Source organism: Microtus pennsylvanicus, chromosome 15, assembly GCF_037038515.1.
Source record: "Microtus pennsylvanicus isolate mMicPen1 chromosome 15, mMicPen1.hap1, whole genome shotgun sequence".
Taxonomy (NCBI): domain Eukaryota; kingdom Metazoa; phylum Chordata; class Mammalia; order Rodentia; family Cricetidae; genus Microtus; species Microtus pennsylvanicus.
In genome coordinates this window covers 28,129,166-28,147,279 of record NC_134593.1, presented here as the reverse complement: position 1 = coordinate 28,147,279, position 18,114 = coordinate 28,129,166, and the positions used below count along the sequence as shown (strand labels likewise).

At 39.8% G+C, this 18,114-nt stretch overlaps 1 protein-coding gene and 1 long non-coding RNA gene across 3 annotated transcripts in view; both read left to right on the top strand.

The window, feature by feature from the left end:
- LOC142835466 (uncharacterized) overlaps positions 1–18,114 on the top strand; it is a 506,414-nt gene that overhangs the window by 240,466 nt on the left and 247,834 nt on the right. The window lies entirely within an intron of this gene.
- Positions 1–18,114, top strand: part of Adam28 (ADAM metallopeptidase domain 28) — a 54,568-nt gene that overhangs the window by 33,348 nt on the left and 3,106 nt on the right. The window contains exons 15-21 of the mRNA XM_075949092.1: positions 1,431–1,533; positions 4,250–4,409; positions 7,089–7,169; positions 7,468–7,546; positions 15,091–15,199; positions 16,109–16,187; positions 16,934–17,008. Coding sequence (XP_075805207.1) covers positions 1,431–1,533; positions 4,250–4,409; positions 7,089–7,169; positions 7,468–7,546; positions 15,091–15,199; positions 16,109–16,187; positions 16,934–17,008 — 686 coding nt within the window. The remainder of the gene's footprint in view (positions 1–1,430; positions 1,534–4,249; positions 4,410–7,088; positions 7,170–7,467; positions 7,547–15,090; positions 15,200–16,108; positions 16,188–16,933; positions 17,009–18,114) is intronic.

The window sequence follows — 18,114 nt, the reverse complement described above, 5'->3', positions numbered from 1 at the left end:
TTAGAGATTTTGGTTATGACATTTCCTTTATTTGTACATGAAATTACTTGTTCCAGGAATATATCTATATTGTTTTAATAAGTAATTAATATGTTGCTAAGACCCAAATAATCCCAGAAATAGTCAAAAGAGTTTTTTTTTATCACCTTGAATGAGTAAAACATGAAATTAGTTAAAAGTGTTTCAAGTATAGAAATCAACATCATGTTTTTTTCTTGAAAATAGAGGAAACTCTTCATAAGTTTTTGCTTGTTTTACCTTGTTAATTGTCCCTCAGAGGTTTGTATCCAGCTTGCTAGAGTTTAAGAGCTGTTGATCATTGAGAAGGGTAACGAGTCATGGGGTGAGGCTGAGGCTGAGGCTTGGGGAGAGTTGGGTGAAGTTGGCTTCTTATCTTCCTGTGTGACTTGGGGTGAGTCTCCATTTCCTTACTTAGATGGCAGTAAGAACTCACACACTACTGAACGGACCCTGTTCTCAGTGGCTTACACATATCAGCTCATTTAATTATCTCATCAAGCCTATGAGTTATGGACTACATCACATCACACACCCTCATTTTATAGATGAGCAAGCTCGGTGGTTAAGTTCAAAATAGGTCAAGTAGTAGCTAAGTTGTGCTTAAAACCCGAACTCTTAACTGCTGAGCTTTGTGCCCATCTGCTGGCAATTTGAGGCTGATTCCATGGGAAGTGGAGGGAGTGCTTCTTGGCACCGTGCTTCGCACACAGGAGGCATTTGGTTAAACATAACTGCTAGTTGTTGTGGCTGCATTTTGTATCTGATTATTAATGCTTGTGGGCCTCTAAAATAATAATGCAATGGCAACATCCTTCTGGCTACGTCTTTTATTTGGATGAAATCTTTTTCAACCCTCAGCAAGTCATACAGATATTTTCAAATACCCAAAGAGCAATTATGACAGAATATTTAAAAGAGCATTTTAAATTCCACTTAACTCCTCTGATACTAAATTATTGAGGCTTGTGTCTGCAAATTCTCAAAAGAAGTATGCCCAAATAGCACAAACCTATATCCCTGATCTCAAAAAGCTAAATACTACATGCTCTAAAATATAAAATTTGAATGTCAGCATTTACCTATGGCACTCAAGTAACAGGTTAAAATTCAGGCACTCTTAAAATGAGTAAAAGGACCAACAGCAATGTATTTAAAGTATTCATGAAACAGTAAATGAATTTTACTTTTGAGGCGGGTCCTATTCTGTAGCTTTCTCAAGGTATATATGAAAATACCTCAAAGTATAAAAAATTGCAATCCAGAACATTTCCAATCTCAAGGATTTTGGATAAGGTCTATTAAGTCTGTACTCTTAATGCTAACTTTATATTTTGGTAGTATTACATACTACCCCATTTCCTACCTATTTTCTCTTTACGTATATCACATTCATCTGCACCTGATTCCAGGAACCAAGGCGGCAGATCAGTCATGTTTCCAGCACAATGAAGGTGGCTCAAAGTATGGATACTGTCACATAGAGAACGGCACGCACGTGCCCTGCAAAGCAAAGTAAGTGACGGTATTGTTTGAATCTTTCCCCACAGTCCCCTCTGGTACAACGGCACATTTCCTCCCACGTATCCTGGCTAATTCTAGTTCAAGAGAAAATGATGTCTGGTCTAGAGAGATAGTTCAGAAGTTAAGAGCACTTGCTGCTACCATAGAAGACCTGGGTTCAATTTCAGTACCCACATGGAGGCTTCCAACCACCTGTGGCTACAGTTCCAGGGAAACCAGAGCCCTTTTCTGACTCTTTTCTGACTTCCTTATTCAAATGATACACATACATACATGCAGGCCAAATGGCCTCTCTCTCTCTCTCTCTCTCTCTCTCTCTCTCTCTCTCTCACACACACACACACACACACACACACACACAGACACTTAATATAAATATATCTAGAAAAGTATTTTAAAAGCTACTTTTTCAATCAGGTGCTTTTCGTTATGAGTTTCTGAATAGAAATTTTAACTACCCAAAGAAACCACCAACATATATATATATATATATATATATATATAATTTGTCATGACATTTGCATGAGAAAGACTATACTAAGAAATGTGGCTAACAAGTCACCTGAAGTGCTCATTTTAATTTCAGTATCTGTATCCTGAAAGAAAGGTAAAATTTATGCCAAATAAACTTGAGATATTTTTTTACATATATGTTCTGCCACTCTAAGATTCAAATTTAACTCAAATATTTTGTTTTTCAATTCAATTTTAAATATAGGCATTAAGGTGTGTTTGTGTATGTGTATGTCACATGTGTGCAGGTGCCCACAGAGGCCAGAAGAGGGCATCATAGCCCCTAGAGCCATAGTTACAAGGGTGCGTCTGGAAACAGAACTCTCATCCTGTGAAAGAGCAGCCCTAGTTGGCTTTCTATGAACAAATAAGTGTCTCTCCTGCCCCTGAAGATGTTTAATAGAGGATCAAATGTTTCATGCCTGTTCCAAATTTTGTAGACAGAATTTGTAACAAAAGGTTGAACAGCAGGAGCCTTTTTCAAAGCTTTCCTACTGAACACTGACATTGTTAGATAATTAATATTAACAGATTAGTTGGGTGGTAGAGACCCATTGAGGGGATCTGGGCCTAAAGGGCAAATTTTGTCGTATGACTTTTCCTTTATAGAAACGCAGAGCAGATTCAAAATGAAACCACTATGGAAAAGGCCATACACAGGCTCAGCAGAGTGGTCCATAGAGTGGGAAGGAAGCAGGGCTGGTTCATCATTCCTCTATAGCCTGCGAGTATCATTTTTGCCTTGATAGTTGTGTTAAAAGAAGATAACGAGTATAATAAGAAGCTCCGACATTTCACCCTCTTCCAGAACCATTTAGTCACTTAATAGCCATGGCCTGTGTTGGGCAGTTATCTCTACACTTCCTGTGCCCAGCACCATCCTTACAGGCTTGTCACGAATCAGCCTCTGACTATTGAAGAGCACCCAGTGGCGTCTGGAGAAGCTGTGACTTCCTAAGTTTACCAACCCTATTTTCTCCAACCGCAGGCAGTAATAGAAAAGCCTGTTCTCCCCGTTCTCCCCCTTCTAGACAACTTGCTCACAGGCGTCCTCCAAATTTCGCATACATCACTTAATTGTGACCATATTGGCTTTGGATTTTCCTTTCCTGGATTTTCTGGTGGTCAGTGAATGGCTTCCCTGAGCAGTTTAGCCTGCAGATCCAGGGGGAGAGCTCTGAGGGCCACATGGACTGCTTAGATTTGTCAAGAGATCTCTGGCTCTGTGTAGACCACTCTGTTGTGGAAAACTGAGGCTTTTATCTTTTAGAGTTTATCTGAGGAAAGTAAAATAGTAGACATAAATGACTGTTTAGGCCCCTGTGTAAGGTCAGGGACCTACCCTTTGTGTATCCTCTAGCTCTGCCCACAAGCTCTTCTCTGTCAGTGGTTGCGTCACCATCTCCACCTATCACATCCTGCCCCAGGTTGCCTTCTATTTCTGTGATGAAACACTCTGACCCAAAGCTACTTTTGGAAGGGAGGATTTGTGTGACTTACACTTCCAGGCTCCAGTCCATCACTGAGGGAAGTCAGAGCAGGAACTGAAGTCAGGGACCTGGAGGCAGAAGCTGATGAAGAGGCCATGGGGGAGTTTTAATTACTGTCTCCACTCCCCATGGCTTGCTCAGTTTGCTTTCTTACGCATCCCAATACTGCCTTCCGAGGGACAGCACTGTGGTGCTGGATCCTCCTGCATCAATCATCAATCAAGAGACTTTCCCCCAGACACGCCCATAAACCAGTCTGATGGGGACAATTCCTTAATTAAGATGTTCTCTTCCTAGGTGACTGCAGTTGGTGTCAAGTTGATGAAAACTAACCAACACATTTTCCATCATTTAAACCGAGGGAAAGATGCCCATGAATGGGGCGTGTTCCCTCATTCAAGGCCACCTTCTAGAATTTAAGCCCAAGATTCTTCCCCTACCCCTATTAGCCATAACTTGGATAATTGGCAAAAATTAGTTGTAAAGGGATCTGTATTTGACAAGCAACACATTTTGCTAATATCCGAGGGTCCTCTGAGTGCGGAATAAGGACATTGTACAAACGTACAACCAGAAGTTGCTGCTGTTAGGGAAATATTATTTTTTAAATATTGATAAACAGAGGTTGATTTGCGCTTGTATAAGACTGAAATTTGAATCCTGGGGTAAAGTTTTTGATTTTGTTGTTGTGCTGTTGTTTGTAGAGATGCCATGTGTGGGAAGTTGTTCTGTGAAGGTGGGTCACATAATCTGCCGTGGAAAGGACTTACAGTATCTTTTCTGACATGTAAATTATTTGCTCCTGAAGACACCAGTCAAGGAATAGGCATGGTGGCTAATGGAACCAAGTGCGGACAGAACAAGGCAAGTTGAAATTGTGCTTCCACGATTCATTGTCCCACACCCACACGCGTACCTGGATTTTTAGCTCAGTACTGTTTCTTACAATTTCTGTAATCACAGTACACACACTGCTAGGATGATATAGGATGTAGAGGAACAGAGGAAAAACTAACAGAGGCTGAAATAAATAGGACAATTATTATCTCACACAGTGGTAAGTTCAGAGAAACAACAGCCTACATGGTAAACCCAGTGAAGCAATGCCACCACCAAGGCCCGAAAGTGTCTCTCCTTGCCTCCTGCCATCTCCAGTATGCCATTTTACACATTCACAACGGTGCTCACCATCCAGCACTGCAGGAGCAGGCTGTCCCTTGTGCATCTTTTCTTAAGAAAAGGAAATTTCACTGAGACATAGTTATGAACACCGAGGTGTCGTGAGCTTTCATTGCCCAAAGTTGTACCACCCAATCACTTGCAGTGTACCTGACAAAGGACAGGGAAGTACCATGTGGCCTATGTTTGTTAGAACTCACCCACAGGACACTGGAAAGCATTTGTCATACAAGGAAGCACATAGATACCCAGTGTATTAATAAAGTCAGGTGTACACAGCCATCTTCCTTGTGTGCCAAACAATTCAGATTAGTAATGACCCTTGAACTCTACTTCAATACATTTGGATATTTACTGTTGAAAGTTTCCCATTTGCTTTTGACAGAGCATTTTATTCAAATGCAATCATACAGGAACTCGAAATGTGAGAAAAGATGAGAACAGAGCCACAGCCAACACCTGTGGCCCCTCGTATCTTCCACAGAGTTTCATGCTCACATGTTTGTGTTTTGATTTATGTGTGCCTGCACCCATCTCTCTGATAGTGTCTAATTAGTGCCCACGATATGCTTATATCATGTTATCAAACTTGATAAATATTTTAGTATTTACATCTTTCTTTTTTTAGTTTTTGAGAATTTCAGACATGTATGGAGTGAAATATGACAAGATACACCTCCATTTTCCCTCCAACTCTCCCAGTATCCTCTCCAATACTTCCCCTTATGACTTCGTTGTTATTCCCCTGTCCTCGTCATCTTACTCCTCCTTCTCCTTTTAATAGCTCACTAAGTACTATTAGTGCTGCTCATAGGTGCAAGGATATGGGGCCATACAATACACTGGAACATAAAATCCACCAGTTGTCACACACTCATAGAAAAACAACCCTCTCTTCTTCAGAAGCTGTCAATTGCCAATAGCTCCCTAATAAAGGTTAGGACTGAAGATCATCTACTACATCCATGCAGAAATTTTGGTTGGCTTGATCTTATGCAGACCTTGTGCAGGAAACTGAAACAACTCTAGCGCTCTTGGGCATAAACACAAAGGCAATTTGTATCCTTACTATAGAGACACTTAAATTCCCATGCTAATTATAACTCTCTACACAATAGTTAGAAAATAGAATCAACTTAGGTGTCCATCAACAGAGATGCAGTATCTATACAAAATACTGGCAAGGAAAATTGAAAGCACCAAACTTGCACATATATGGGTAGAAATGAAACAAATTATTGTGAGTGAGGTGATTCAGGCTCATAAAAACAAACTTTGTCAATTCTGGTGCTTCAAAACTAGCAGGTGCACAGTCAATGACAGCGCTTCTAATAATGACACAGAGAAGAAGAAGTATGGCATTTACTTTCTACTCACAGTAGTTACTATAGTAGCATCATATGTAATGGGATTCCAGCACTCCCTTCCAGATGTTCATTACATCAGTGATGAACATAGTTCATAGTTCATCAGTGATGACCATAGTTCTGTGGTTAGTAATAGGTCCAAATGTGAGGAGCTGTTAGGTGAAAAGAAATACCTATTAGGAAGGAAGCAAAGGTTATCTTGAGATGGCTTTCTAAATATTTTATTATATACTAAAAATTATAGACATTGGTCTGTCTGAAAACCTGCTAGTGTTTGCCTAATAAAATGTTGAGTTTAGTTGCTGTTAATTCATTGGTCAGCAGCACTTGCTGCTATTTCCTAGTTCCCCAAACCTATAGAGCTCACAATTGCAAAAAACTGCAATTCTAGGGGATCTCAAACTCCTTTCTGGCCTCTGCAGCCACTGGCATACATATGACATTCACTCACAGACACATGGATGAAAATAATAGTAAGAAATCTTAAGTAGACACAACAGGCCATGTGCACATATGAACTCAAAGCTGCTGTGACAGCATGAACAAGACCAGTGTGAGCTCAACCAGACAAAATCCTCACGAATAGCTGGGAGGTAGGCACAAAGCTCCACCTCCAGCTGAGCTATTGTTGGCATCCGATGGCTAATGGAAGAGATGATTTTCTCTAAAATTATATTCCCTGGAAAGCCGATGACACTCTTGTAGAAGGCCACACATTCAAGAATATTTTGACAGTGTAAATCGATTCTGATTTTTTGTTTTAAAGACATCATATGGGTGGGTTGGGCCTAGACTTGGAAAAAGTTGGGGGAGAAAATACGATCAGAACATATTGGAAATTCTCAAGGAACAGGGAAGTAATAAAAAATTCTTTTAAAAAGATGAGTTTAACGACATAGAACTGATGAAAATTTTCAGACTTAATTCCTGCCAGTCATTGACAGAGGTGGAACCGCTGGAAGCGCTCCGTTGAGTTCATATTTCCATGTCGTTTCAGGTGTGCATTAATGCGGAGTGTGTGGACATGGAGAAGACATACAAGTCAACCAACTGCTCCTTGAAGTGCAAGGGGCATGCAGTAAGTTTGGAACGCAGGTATCCCCGGTTTGATAAGCTTTATGCCATTTCAGTTATGTCGCTATAAAGCTGACCTCATATGCTCAGCGCTCAGTGACCACAGTTACCATGTTTATCTGACACTCTGGAGTATATAGCACGGGACACAGATTCTGAGAGACCATTATTGAAATCTTTGCTTGTCATTAATACTTCAGTGCAGGGGTCCTTCTCATGTCAAAATCCACTTCATTGTGAAAGAATGGGGCCTTGGATGGTACACTAAGTCTCATGGTGACACAGCATCCTTCTTCCACTAGGTGTGTGACCATGAGCTGCAGTGTCAGTGCAAGGAAGGATGGGCCCCTCCTGACTGTGAGGATTCTGCCACAGTCTTCCGTAGGTAACTCTGCATCTCTGGCCTGAAAACCTGTCCCCTTTGGCCAAGCTCTTCCTCTGTTTTTGTATTAGTCACTTTCCTGCTGCTATGATAAAAATGCCCAACAAAAGTGACTTGAGAAGCGGTAGGCTTGTTTAAGGATGTCCTCTGTTATGGTGGGAAGTCCTGGTAGCTGGGAAAGCATGAGGCAGCTGGTTACATTGCTTCCAGAATCAGGAAACAGAAAGATGACTGCTGGTGGGCACCTCTCTGCCTCTTCTTTTTTAAAAAATATTATTTTATTAAAATCTGTTTCATAGAATGTATTTTGAATATATCTTTTCCCCTTCCCTAACTTCTCCCAGATTCTCTCTACATTCCTACTCAGACAGCTTCATGTTGTTTCTCTCTCTTTCAAATAAAAGATCAAAACTGAAAAAAATATAGAAAAACAAAAATAAGACAAAAAAATACCAAAACAAAACAAAAAGCTGCTCAGAAATACATGGAGTCCATCTTGTGTTGGCCAACTACTCCCAGATATGGGACTTGTCCTGGAGTGAGATTAATATACCCAGTGAGATCCCACTTGAGGAAACCGACTTCGGCTTTCCTAGTGATTATCAATTGTAGATATTTTTTTTGTTTAGGGGTGGGTTGTTGTGTCTACTTCCTCTTCTTTCTGCTGGGAGTATGCCTAGTTTGAACCTGTGCAGGTCCTGCGCATGCTGTCACAGTCTCTGTGGGTCCATCTGTATTAATCCAGTTGTGTCTAAATGGTTCCAGTTCCTCAGAGTTATCCATCACCTCTAGCTCTTACAGTCTTTTTGCATCCTCTTCTGCATAGCTCCCTGAGCCTTGAGGTGAAGGGTTGATAAAGACAGCTCATTTAGTACTGATCTCTGCCTCTGGCCCAAGGAATAGATCCACCAACTTTTAGGGTAGATCTTCCTACCTCATTTAATCTGGAAACTTACTCACAGATAGTCCTGGAGTTTGTCTTCTGGATGATCCTAGTTCCTTTACCTTGACAGTATTGTCTTTTACCCTACGATATAGGGTTGTCTTTTTTCTTTCCTCATCAAATTTCTGTTCTGTAGCTATTGAACATATGCTATTCACCCCTAAATTTTCTTTAGCAATATTCAAATAAGGTTTTCAACACTCTTACATTGTCAAACTTCATACAAAAAGATAAATTCATTTGTAATATTACTTTACTATATCTTGTTTTCTTGCTTGCTTTATGTCTTATCTATTTTCACAATGCTACACAATTGTTAGCTAATATTAACTCATGAGACTCTCTGAGAACATGACTTGGATTATGGTGGTAGGTCTAGATTCTGCTTTCTGAGTTAGTTTTCTTTATTTTGAGGTGTGCTGTCTTATTCATCCACACGCTGCCTCCAGGTTGGCTGTCTTATTCACCCACATCCTGCTTCCAGATGCTCTCCAGCTCATCCACACGCTGCCTACATTTCATTTGTCTCTTTTCCTTTGGCATGTGTGATTTTTGTTAGACCAGGGGATAAGCCGACTCAAACTGGTCCAATGGGTCTTCCTCGCATTTGGAGTGTTTGTTGCTCCTACTGACATTTCTTTGGGTAGAAGATAGGACTCAACATAGGAGGCAGGACAGCAGGACAGCCTATAGGTCATCAAGGAGGGAATGAGCCACGAGGGAACCTTGACTTTTGGTTGTCATCATCATGAATACTCAAAGCTGAGAGAGAGCTCTATGAATTCCTTTTCTTTTCTTTTTTTTTTTTTTTTTTTTTTTTTTTGTTTTTTTCAAGACAGGGTTTCTCTGTAGTTTTGGAGCCTGTCCTAGAAATAGCTCTTGTAGACCAGGCTGGCCTCGAACTCACAAAGATCCACCTGCCTCTGCCTGCCGAGTGGTGGGATTAAAGGCGTGCGCCACCACCGCCTGGCCCCCCTTGTTTTCTTGAGCACCCTCCTTGAATGCCTTTCTTTACATGGCTCGTGGTGGGTGTCTGGAGCCAGATTCAGCCACCTTTGGGTACTCCTGTACCAAGCACCAATGTCTCCAGAGAGAAATTTTTGGAGTTTTGTCCCAGGGTTTGTGAAACTATATCATTCTGTGTACACAGAGGATGGGAATGGAGATGTGCTTAGGATGGGCCTGAATGAACTGTTTGTCCCAAGTTCAAACACTCTTCAGGCATTTGAAACAAAAGAATAACATTTAATTTTAATGTTTATGCTTCAACTTACTTCTTTTGTTTACCCAATTCCTTTACTTCCTATCTTCCTGAAGATTCTAAACTCCATTACCTTTTCACATTATAAGATGTTATTATACAATATATTATTAACTGAATTTATCATGTTTGGGGTGGGGTTGTAGGGTGACTCAGAACAGAGTCACAGAATCAACTACTTAATTAGGAAGCTCTTCGATGATTCCAGTTTTCACTAAAATAACCTTAAAGTGTGATTTTTCTCTTTTTGAAGACTTTATTTTTATTCATCTATTCAACTGTGGGAGTTTTGAACACTTATTCGGTTGGTGAAGGTTCCACATAAAAATTTGACATCCTCATTGATCCATTCTATAAAGCTCGGAAGAAATACTGACACCCATTGGATCACCCAACCAGTCCACAAGCACAGAGAGATGGGTGGGCTGACCTCTGCAGGCTGCAAGAGCTATGGCCTTGGGAAGGGGCCATGGGGTCCACCATTCAGTGGGGAGTTCCTATCATTCAGCCTGGAGAAGACACAGCATTCTCTGGCTCCACTGTCACCATTAATATAAGCAATGCTTGTAGCAAAATTCATGCCCAATAAATAATTTAAGAACATAAACTTATGCATAATCTTTCAGGAGGTTTGTATTCATTCAACTTTCTAGATTGTATTTAAGAGTGTTTATTTCCAAATATTTCTGTTTATATAGAGCTAAATAGAAATATTTTCAAGGGATCCATAGAAATAAGATTAGACTTTTAAGTCAGGTTTTCTTTCATAACTATATTGGAATATACACTGCTCTATTTTGTCCTGTTTAATTGACAGGGAAAAACATAAGAGGGTATGTATTTATGAAATACCGTGTGGTATTTTGTCACATGTTTGCATTACATAATCTTGAGGTCAATTTAAACACAACTGCTTCTTCAGACATTTATCATTTCTTTTATTTTGGCTGAGATAATTGTTTTATTTTATAATCTGCTGTTACTTTTTCTGGTTTAGACTGAAATAATTAAAATTTACTTGGTGAAATCTGAATAAAGTCATATACCACATACATGTATTTTCTACTGTATTATCTCATGTGCAGAAGTAGGAAGCAGTGTGCTTTGCAGACATAAACATATCATTAATTTTTCACCCTGATATATAGTATTTGAGAGTTAGACACATATTAGGCAAATCACTGTTTTTAATTGGATTCTCATCCTAGCAAAGTTAGGGTCAGCCTTATCTCTGGACAGACCCTAGTTCTTCCATAAACACGGTTGTCATGTTACAAATTCACTACCTAAAGACTTATTGTAGACTCTAAAAGCATGAGTAGAACTAACTTCTTCTACACATTAAAAGAGCCATAATATGTGTGTAAACATGCTGCATACATATGTTATCAGATAAAGTGCAGTGAAGAATATCCATCATTTCTCTATGAAAAAAGGCCCTCGTAAATTCTTGTTGCAGGTCTTTCAACTGTGCAGTGAATTTTTATCTATGCTACCCCATGTGTGTGATACATCAGAGTTCATTTGTAGCTGATGAACTACAAATCCCATGAACCCTTCCCTGGGTCTCCCTACCAGTGCCCTACCACCATCTGCTTCCTAACATGCAGGAAAATGGGGTTTTCCTAGTTACTATTTAGTTAATACTTAGGACAACAATTACATGGTAATCAAAGAATATATTATGTGGAATGTATTCTGAAATTAATTTAAGCTAACTTTATGGCTTAGCACATAGTCATGTGTGCAGGTTTTCTGTGTATGAACAGAAAACACAGTAACATGAAGTTTACACTTGTGTCCTCCTGTGTCTACATGTGTTCTGTGTGCCAAGTTAGTCTGTACCATTGCTCCTATATAATTCCAGCTACTAGTTTATTTTCTTTATTCTACCAGTTACCGTGTAGAAATCTTAAAAATAACCACTCTGAAGATGTATTTCGGGGGTGGTGAGATGGTTCAGTAGTGAGGAGCACTTGTTGCTTTTACAGAGGATGCTGGCATGATTCCCAGCACTAACTCCAGCTCTAGGGGATTTGTCACCCTCTTCTGCCTCCTTCACAGGGTGTACACGCATACATGCAATTAAACACTCATACATAAATAAAAATAAATAAACCTTGTCTTAATTTTGATATTATAACTTGGTACTGTTAGTGACTATCAGATTAGATGGCATGGTATTATTCATACACATATTTAGAATAGTCATATCTCCTCAGCGGATTAACACTGCCTTCATTGTGAACTGCTGCTGTGCTTGTCTCTAGTGCTGCTTGCCTTTTAAAGCCTGCAGTTCCCAGAGACCAAGACGGCTGAAGCATAATCCTGCATCTGTTTGTGTTGCTATAATATCTTCACATTTACATTCATCCTTATAATATCCTCACATTTACATTGATCCTTTTTAATCCTCTTGAAACTTGAATATTATGCATTTAAATTATGAAGTTAAGAAAATTATGCATTTAAAAAATCTTTGTTATCTCACATACCTTTGGGTTTGGATTTATTTTTCGAAATTTATTTGGAGAACAAATTACTAAAGTGCTGGAACACAAATCATCAGTTATATTGGGCAGTTTCTATGTGTCTTGTCTCATCTAAGCTTCTTCTTTTTGCTCTTTTTTATTTATATTTTGTGCTGTATTACAAACCAGTTGGCCATTTTGTTCACCAGTTTGCTCTTTTTACAAATTTTGAGGGTATGAAGCTTTTCATTCTATTGGTTGTCCTAAAAATTTCCATATCTCTTTATTTGTTCAACAAGATTTTAGAGTGATTGTAGATACATAGCAAGACTGATGTAGTGTGCAGGGGTTCACTCGCACCCCTGTACCCCCACTGTACAGTGGTACATTAGTGACCGCCAATAAATATATATTGAGATACCATTGCCATTCAGAGCACAGCTCCTGTCAGCGTTTGCTCTTGATTCATTTGCTCTTTCTCATTTCCCGTGTTTTTAAACGTTCCTTGTCCTCTTCTTCCTGCTTCTCATTTTTGGTTGTCAGTCCTCAAGATGACATCTAGGACCTCATGCATGCTAGGCTCTTCCACCAAGTTACATCTGAACCTTCTTGCTGGGATCATTTTCTTCTTCCTCTCTGTCTTTTTTTAAATTATATTTCTGTTAGTATGTTGAGAATCCCATACAAAGTATTCTGATAGTATTTACTCCTCTCTCCCACTCCCCCAAGATTCAACCCTCTTACCTGTCCAATTCATCCAACTTTGAGTCATTGGCATCATCTTCTGTTCCTCTTCCTCATCTAGTCCACTATTGGTGCCCTGGAGTATGCTGACCTACTAGGGGTCACGCCATTAAAGAAACTGATTCTCTTTCTTTTATATTTTTCTAAATTCTTACTACCTCATTAATATCTACAAAAAAATCTATTTTTTAGAACTTTCATGGATTTAGAAGTTTTGTAAAAACTTTATGCTGATCAAGACCACCATTGCTAGCAGTAGAAGAAGCTGTATTTGCTGTTCAGTTATTTCTATCTTCAACTGCCCACTTACTGATTGTTCATAATATTATTTTTTCTTTTACCCCAAGCCACAACTTTGTCCTCTCAGATTTGGCATGTTTGTAAGCACTGACAGTATTCCAAATACTCTGATATGATGTTTTTTTTAATACATATTATTCTGACATTAGTTCTAATGCGTCCGCTCTTCCCCATTCTTAAGCTAAGCTATGTCTCACAGAAATGCCACAGCATTTGGCTTTTCTTAGATTTCCTTGAGCAAGAATTTTATGGAAGCTGAAAAGAATTAGATATTTGAACAAATGCCATTTTCTTATTTTGAATTCTACTTTCTGGGGTGTCTACCTTTACCTGCGTGTTTTGTCTTCACACTTTTCAGCTTTTCCTGTATTTTTGGAACTGTCGGTCTTGCTGCTGGACTATGTACTAAGAGCAGCGGCTCCCCTGCTCTTCAGATGTGTGTGCTTTCTTGTTTCTGTTGATTTCTGATGATTAGAAGAGAAACACTGCACGCACTGGCTTTGTGGGAGCCTAGGCAGTTTGGATGCTCAACTTACTAGACCTGGATGGAGGTGGGGGTTCCTTGGACTTCCCACAGGACAGGGAACCCTGATTGCTTTTCGGGCTGGGGGGAGACTTAATTGGGGGAGGGGGAGGGAAATGGGAGGCGGTGGCGGGGAAGAGACAGAAATCTTTAATAAATAAATAAATTAAAAAAAAAGAAGAGAAACAAAACCTTGAGATTGGTCAGGATCCATGCTAAATGTATTACTTAGACTAGGGGGTAAAAACAAAGACAATTTATGAATTATGTCCTGTCTTTTTTTTTATTCATTACCTTGCTCTTTATTTGCCAAGGGGACAATACCATCTCTTTCTTGTTTCATTCCAAGGCTGGATTTAAAATACCGTCTCCCTGCTCTGCCATCCTTGTTAATCCATATCCTCCTCTAGTCTCCCAGCCTTCACTCTCCTATTACTATTGCCAATCTTCTTCCATGTAAAGAATTTTCAGTAAGAAGTTATTTAACCCACCTCCTGTATACTTTTACTTGCTTTTTATAGACATTAGCACTGTGATCATGATCAATACCATTTGCATTTTATTAACTCTATTAGATTTCTTTTCCTTCTCTTTATTGGTTTTTTTTTTGACAGAATACTTGATAAGTGTGTCTTAAGGAAGGAAGGGCTTGCTTTCGTTTAGTTTTGTGGTTACAGTCCATTATCGTAGGGAAGATATAGTAGTGGGAGAACAGAGAGCTGACAGGTCACATGGTACCTGCAGTCAGGAAGCAGAGAGAGAAAGATGAATGCAGTACCCAGAGGTCTTTTGGCTCATTCCCCTCTTCAGTGCAGATTGGGAAGCCAGTCCATGTTCAGGGTGGGTTTTCCCTCCTCCTCTTCTACAGACCAGATGACAGTTAATCAGCAAGTATAACTCTCCAGGAAGACAGATTCATTTTGTAAAAACTAGATAAAATTTGTAGCAAATAAGTCAGGCCAGATGCAATGGCATTCTATTGCAATTCTGTTACATGGGAGTTTGAGACTGGAGGATCACGGCGAGTTTGAGCCCAGCCTGAGCTACACAATGAGTTCAAGGCCAGCCTAGCCTACATGGCCAGATTCTTTTTGAAAAGTAAAGAAGAAAGGTAGGGAGGGGGAAAGGAGAAAAGAAGGGAGGGAGAGAGAAAATCAGGAAGAGAAGGAGGGAAGGAAAAAAAAGAAGGATGGAAAAAAGGAAGGAAGAAAAGAAGGAAGGAAGGAAAGATAAAAAGGAAGCAAATTAGAGTGAGACACACTTTTTGGTCCTCAATAGGGTTTCTGTGCTCTCTGTTGTAGATTTCTCCATTGTGGTTGGTGTGCTCTTCCCTCTGGCAGTCATATTTGTGGTGGTTGCTATAGTGATCCGGCATCAAAGTGCCAGAAGGAATCAGAAGAGAGTTCAGAGGTAAGCCTTCATGTGCTTTGGAGACCCTTTAACCTCTACTTCATTTGACATTGGCTTCTATGATTTAATCCTTCTGGTTTAATTTTATTTTATTTCATATATTAAGAAAACCACACAGGTATGTCTTTTACACACCAGAGACTGGGTGTCCCTTCAACTGGGCAATCTTTTGCACCCAGATACAATTCGTTTCTCCTTGGAGTAGCTATATTTGTAATTAATAACAGCAGTGACATTGGGCCTCGTTATTAAATATTTTGCATTTATTATTAGAATAGAAGAGATCGTATTAATTGTCTGACAGTTGTCTGGTAGACATTGTGCTGAGGTTTTCCTATCATCTCTTTTAATCGTCGAGAAGACTTCATGAAACAGCTGCAATATTCTCACTCTCTGGATGAAATGTGACCTCTATGTCTCTTAAAATAATGGAATTCGCTTTATAATAAATGTAAGGGAGACAGAAAGATTACAAAGGCCTCTATATCTTTCAAAAGTGAGAAATTGAGGCTTAATTGGCATGCAGATCCTTTCTCTTGCGAACCATCTTAACAAGATTATTTTCCATCACTTTCCGAGACTGAATTATTTTGGTGGAACTTATTTCATACAAAACGGCTCTTAGGGAAATATTTAAGGAGTTAAAAATAAATGTCATGACTAAGATAAAAGTTGACTTATCATCATCATCATCTTTGGGATAAAGGTTCTGCCAAGAACCCAGTTATTAGCCACAGGATAATAATGGTAGATAACTTGCAATTAAAGACTGAGGGATGTTCTGGAAGCACACAGAACCCTGGTAGTAGAGCAGGGCACAGTGGGCAAAGGAAGTTGTTCATCCTCTGCTGAGTTTTCCTGGCATGCTGAAGATGCTGTGCAATTCACAGGACATGGTTTTACTTTTAGGCCACTGCCCACCAAGGATGCCAAGCTGCACAAACAGAAGAGTAAATCCCCAAAGGCGAAGACAGTTCAACCCCAGGAGGTGAATTCAAGTTTGAACTGGTTTTCTTTTTGTGACACCCGAGGTTATGATTTACCCCTTTCTTATATTATTCTGACCGTATGTCTGTCATTTGTGCACAGAAATGCCTAGAAATCTACCCCACATCAGCAGATAGTAAGGACGGTGGACTCTGTGTCCCCCTACACAGTCAACTTCTGCTAGTGCCTTGTTAACACACAAAAGAATCTTCAAAAAAGCCCTTGCCGAAAGGGCTTGTGAAAATCAAAGAGAATAGAGGGGAGAAATGTTGACAGCTTCTCTCTCCTCTTCCTTCCCCTTTCCCTCCCTTTCCCCCTTCTTCACCTATTCTGCCCTCCCCTCCAGCTCACTCTCACTCTGTCCACTTTGACTCTAAGTTATTATTACTCCTGGTGGACTCCTCTCTACATAAAGGGATGTGTATATTTTTGTACGGTCAACCATATGGCATGTAATATGCATGACATTTACAGCTTTTGCCATGTCTTAGATGTTTAGGACTTTGAGCTGAAATAGATCAATAGCACAGCATCAGTGGTGATGGTTGTGACAGAAGTTATCCCTGGAAGTTCTGGAGAAATCCTCCTGTAATGCTACAACTGGGCTACTGGGATCTCTCTCCTGTCTTACTTATTTCTACGTTTCAGCTTCGCCCTTATCATATAGGCTGGGAAAGGGTAACTTCTCTGCTGACTGTACTTCAGCACCTGGTGGTTTCATTGTAAACTTTAATTTCTTCGTTTTAGATGAGTCAGATGAAGAAGCTCCATGTGTCTGAAGAAGCTCCGCCCACTGAAGAGAATGAGCCTCCCCCCAGTGTTGTGAGTTAGCAACTTCTTTTCTTTATCATCTTGTCCAACCTCAAGGAAATGCTCCCGAAAGACATAACCCATAGTGCTCAACTGTTGATTCAGAAGAATGTTGAGATTTGTGTGCATATTAGTGTAAAATATAAATTCTTCTGCAAAACTTTAAAATGCAAAATGTGGGAATATATGCCTCTACATTTTTATTTCTGAGTTTATCCCTTAAATTAAGAGCCTAGAGGTGGAAGTTGGTAATGTAGAATATTCATGTCTTAACTGGGATTTCTGTTGCTGAGTTAAAACACCACGAACAAAAATAAGTTGGAGGAAAGGATTTATTTAAGCTTATAGCTTATATGTCCATCACTGGGGAAAGCCAGGGCAGGAACTGGAGCAGAAACCATGGAGGGATCCTGCTATTCAGATTGCTTTCTCTGACTTGCTCAACCTGCTGTCTTATACAACTCAAGACTATCTGCTCATGGATGGCACCACCCACAATGGGTTGGTGGCACCACTCACAATGGGTTGGCCCCTCCCACTCCCTCATTAATCATTAATCAAGATGATAGTCCAGAGATCTACATACAGTCCAATTCTAAATAGACAGTTCTTGTTTGAGATTTTCTTCTTCCCAGATACATCTAGCTTTGTATTAAGTTGGCAAAAACCAATCCGTGCAATTCATTTGCTCCACAGAACCCATTTTTTAGCCTAGGTTGATGCAGTAAAGAGTAGTATAGACTACATAGATTAAACATTTATTTATGCTCATTCTTGAGACTGGGAATTCTAAGATTGAAGATCTGGAATTTCCTGGTGTCTGGTGAGAACTGAGTCCTGGTCCATCAGTTGAGGATAATGGAAAGGAAATGGGGGTAGGAAAGAAAGATTAGGGAAAGGAGAGATACAACTATCTTTTTGTATCTTCATCAATCCAATTCTGAGAACTCGACCTCCAAGAGGTGAAAGCCTTCAAACCTAACCATCACACTGGGGATTATGGCATCAACATATGGACTGGAGAGGGAGGGGGAAGGGAGTGGGGAGTGGGAGAGAGGGAAAAGGGAGGCAGGGAAGAGGCGGAAATTTTTAATAAAAATATGATTTGTGTGGATGCA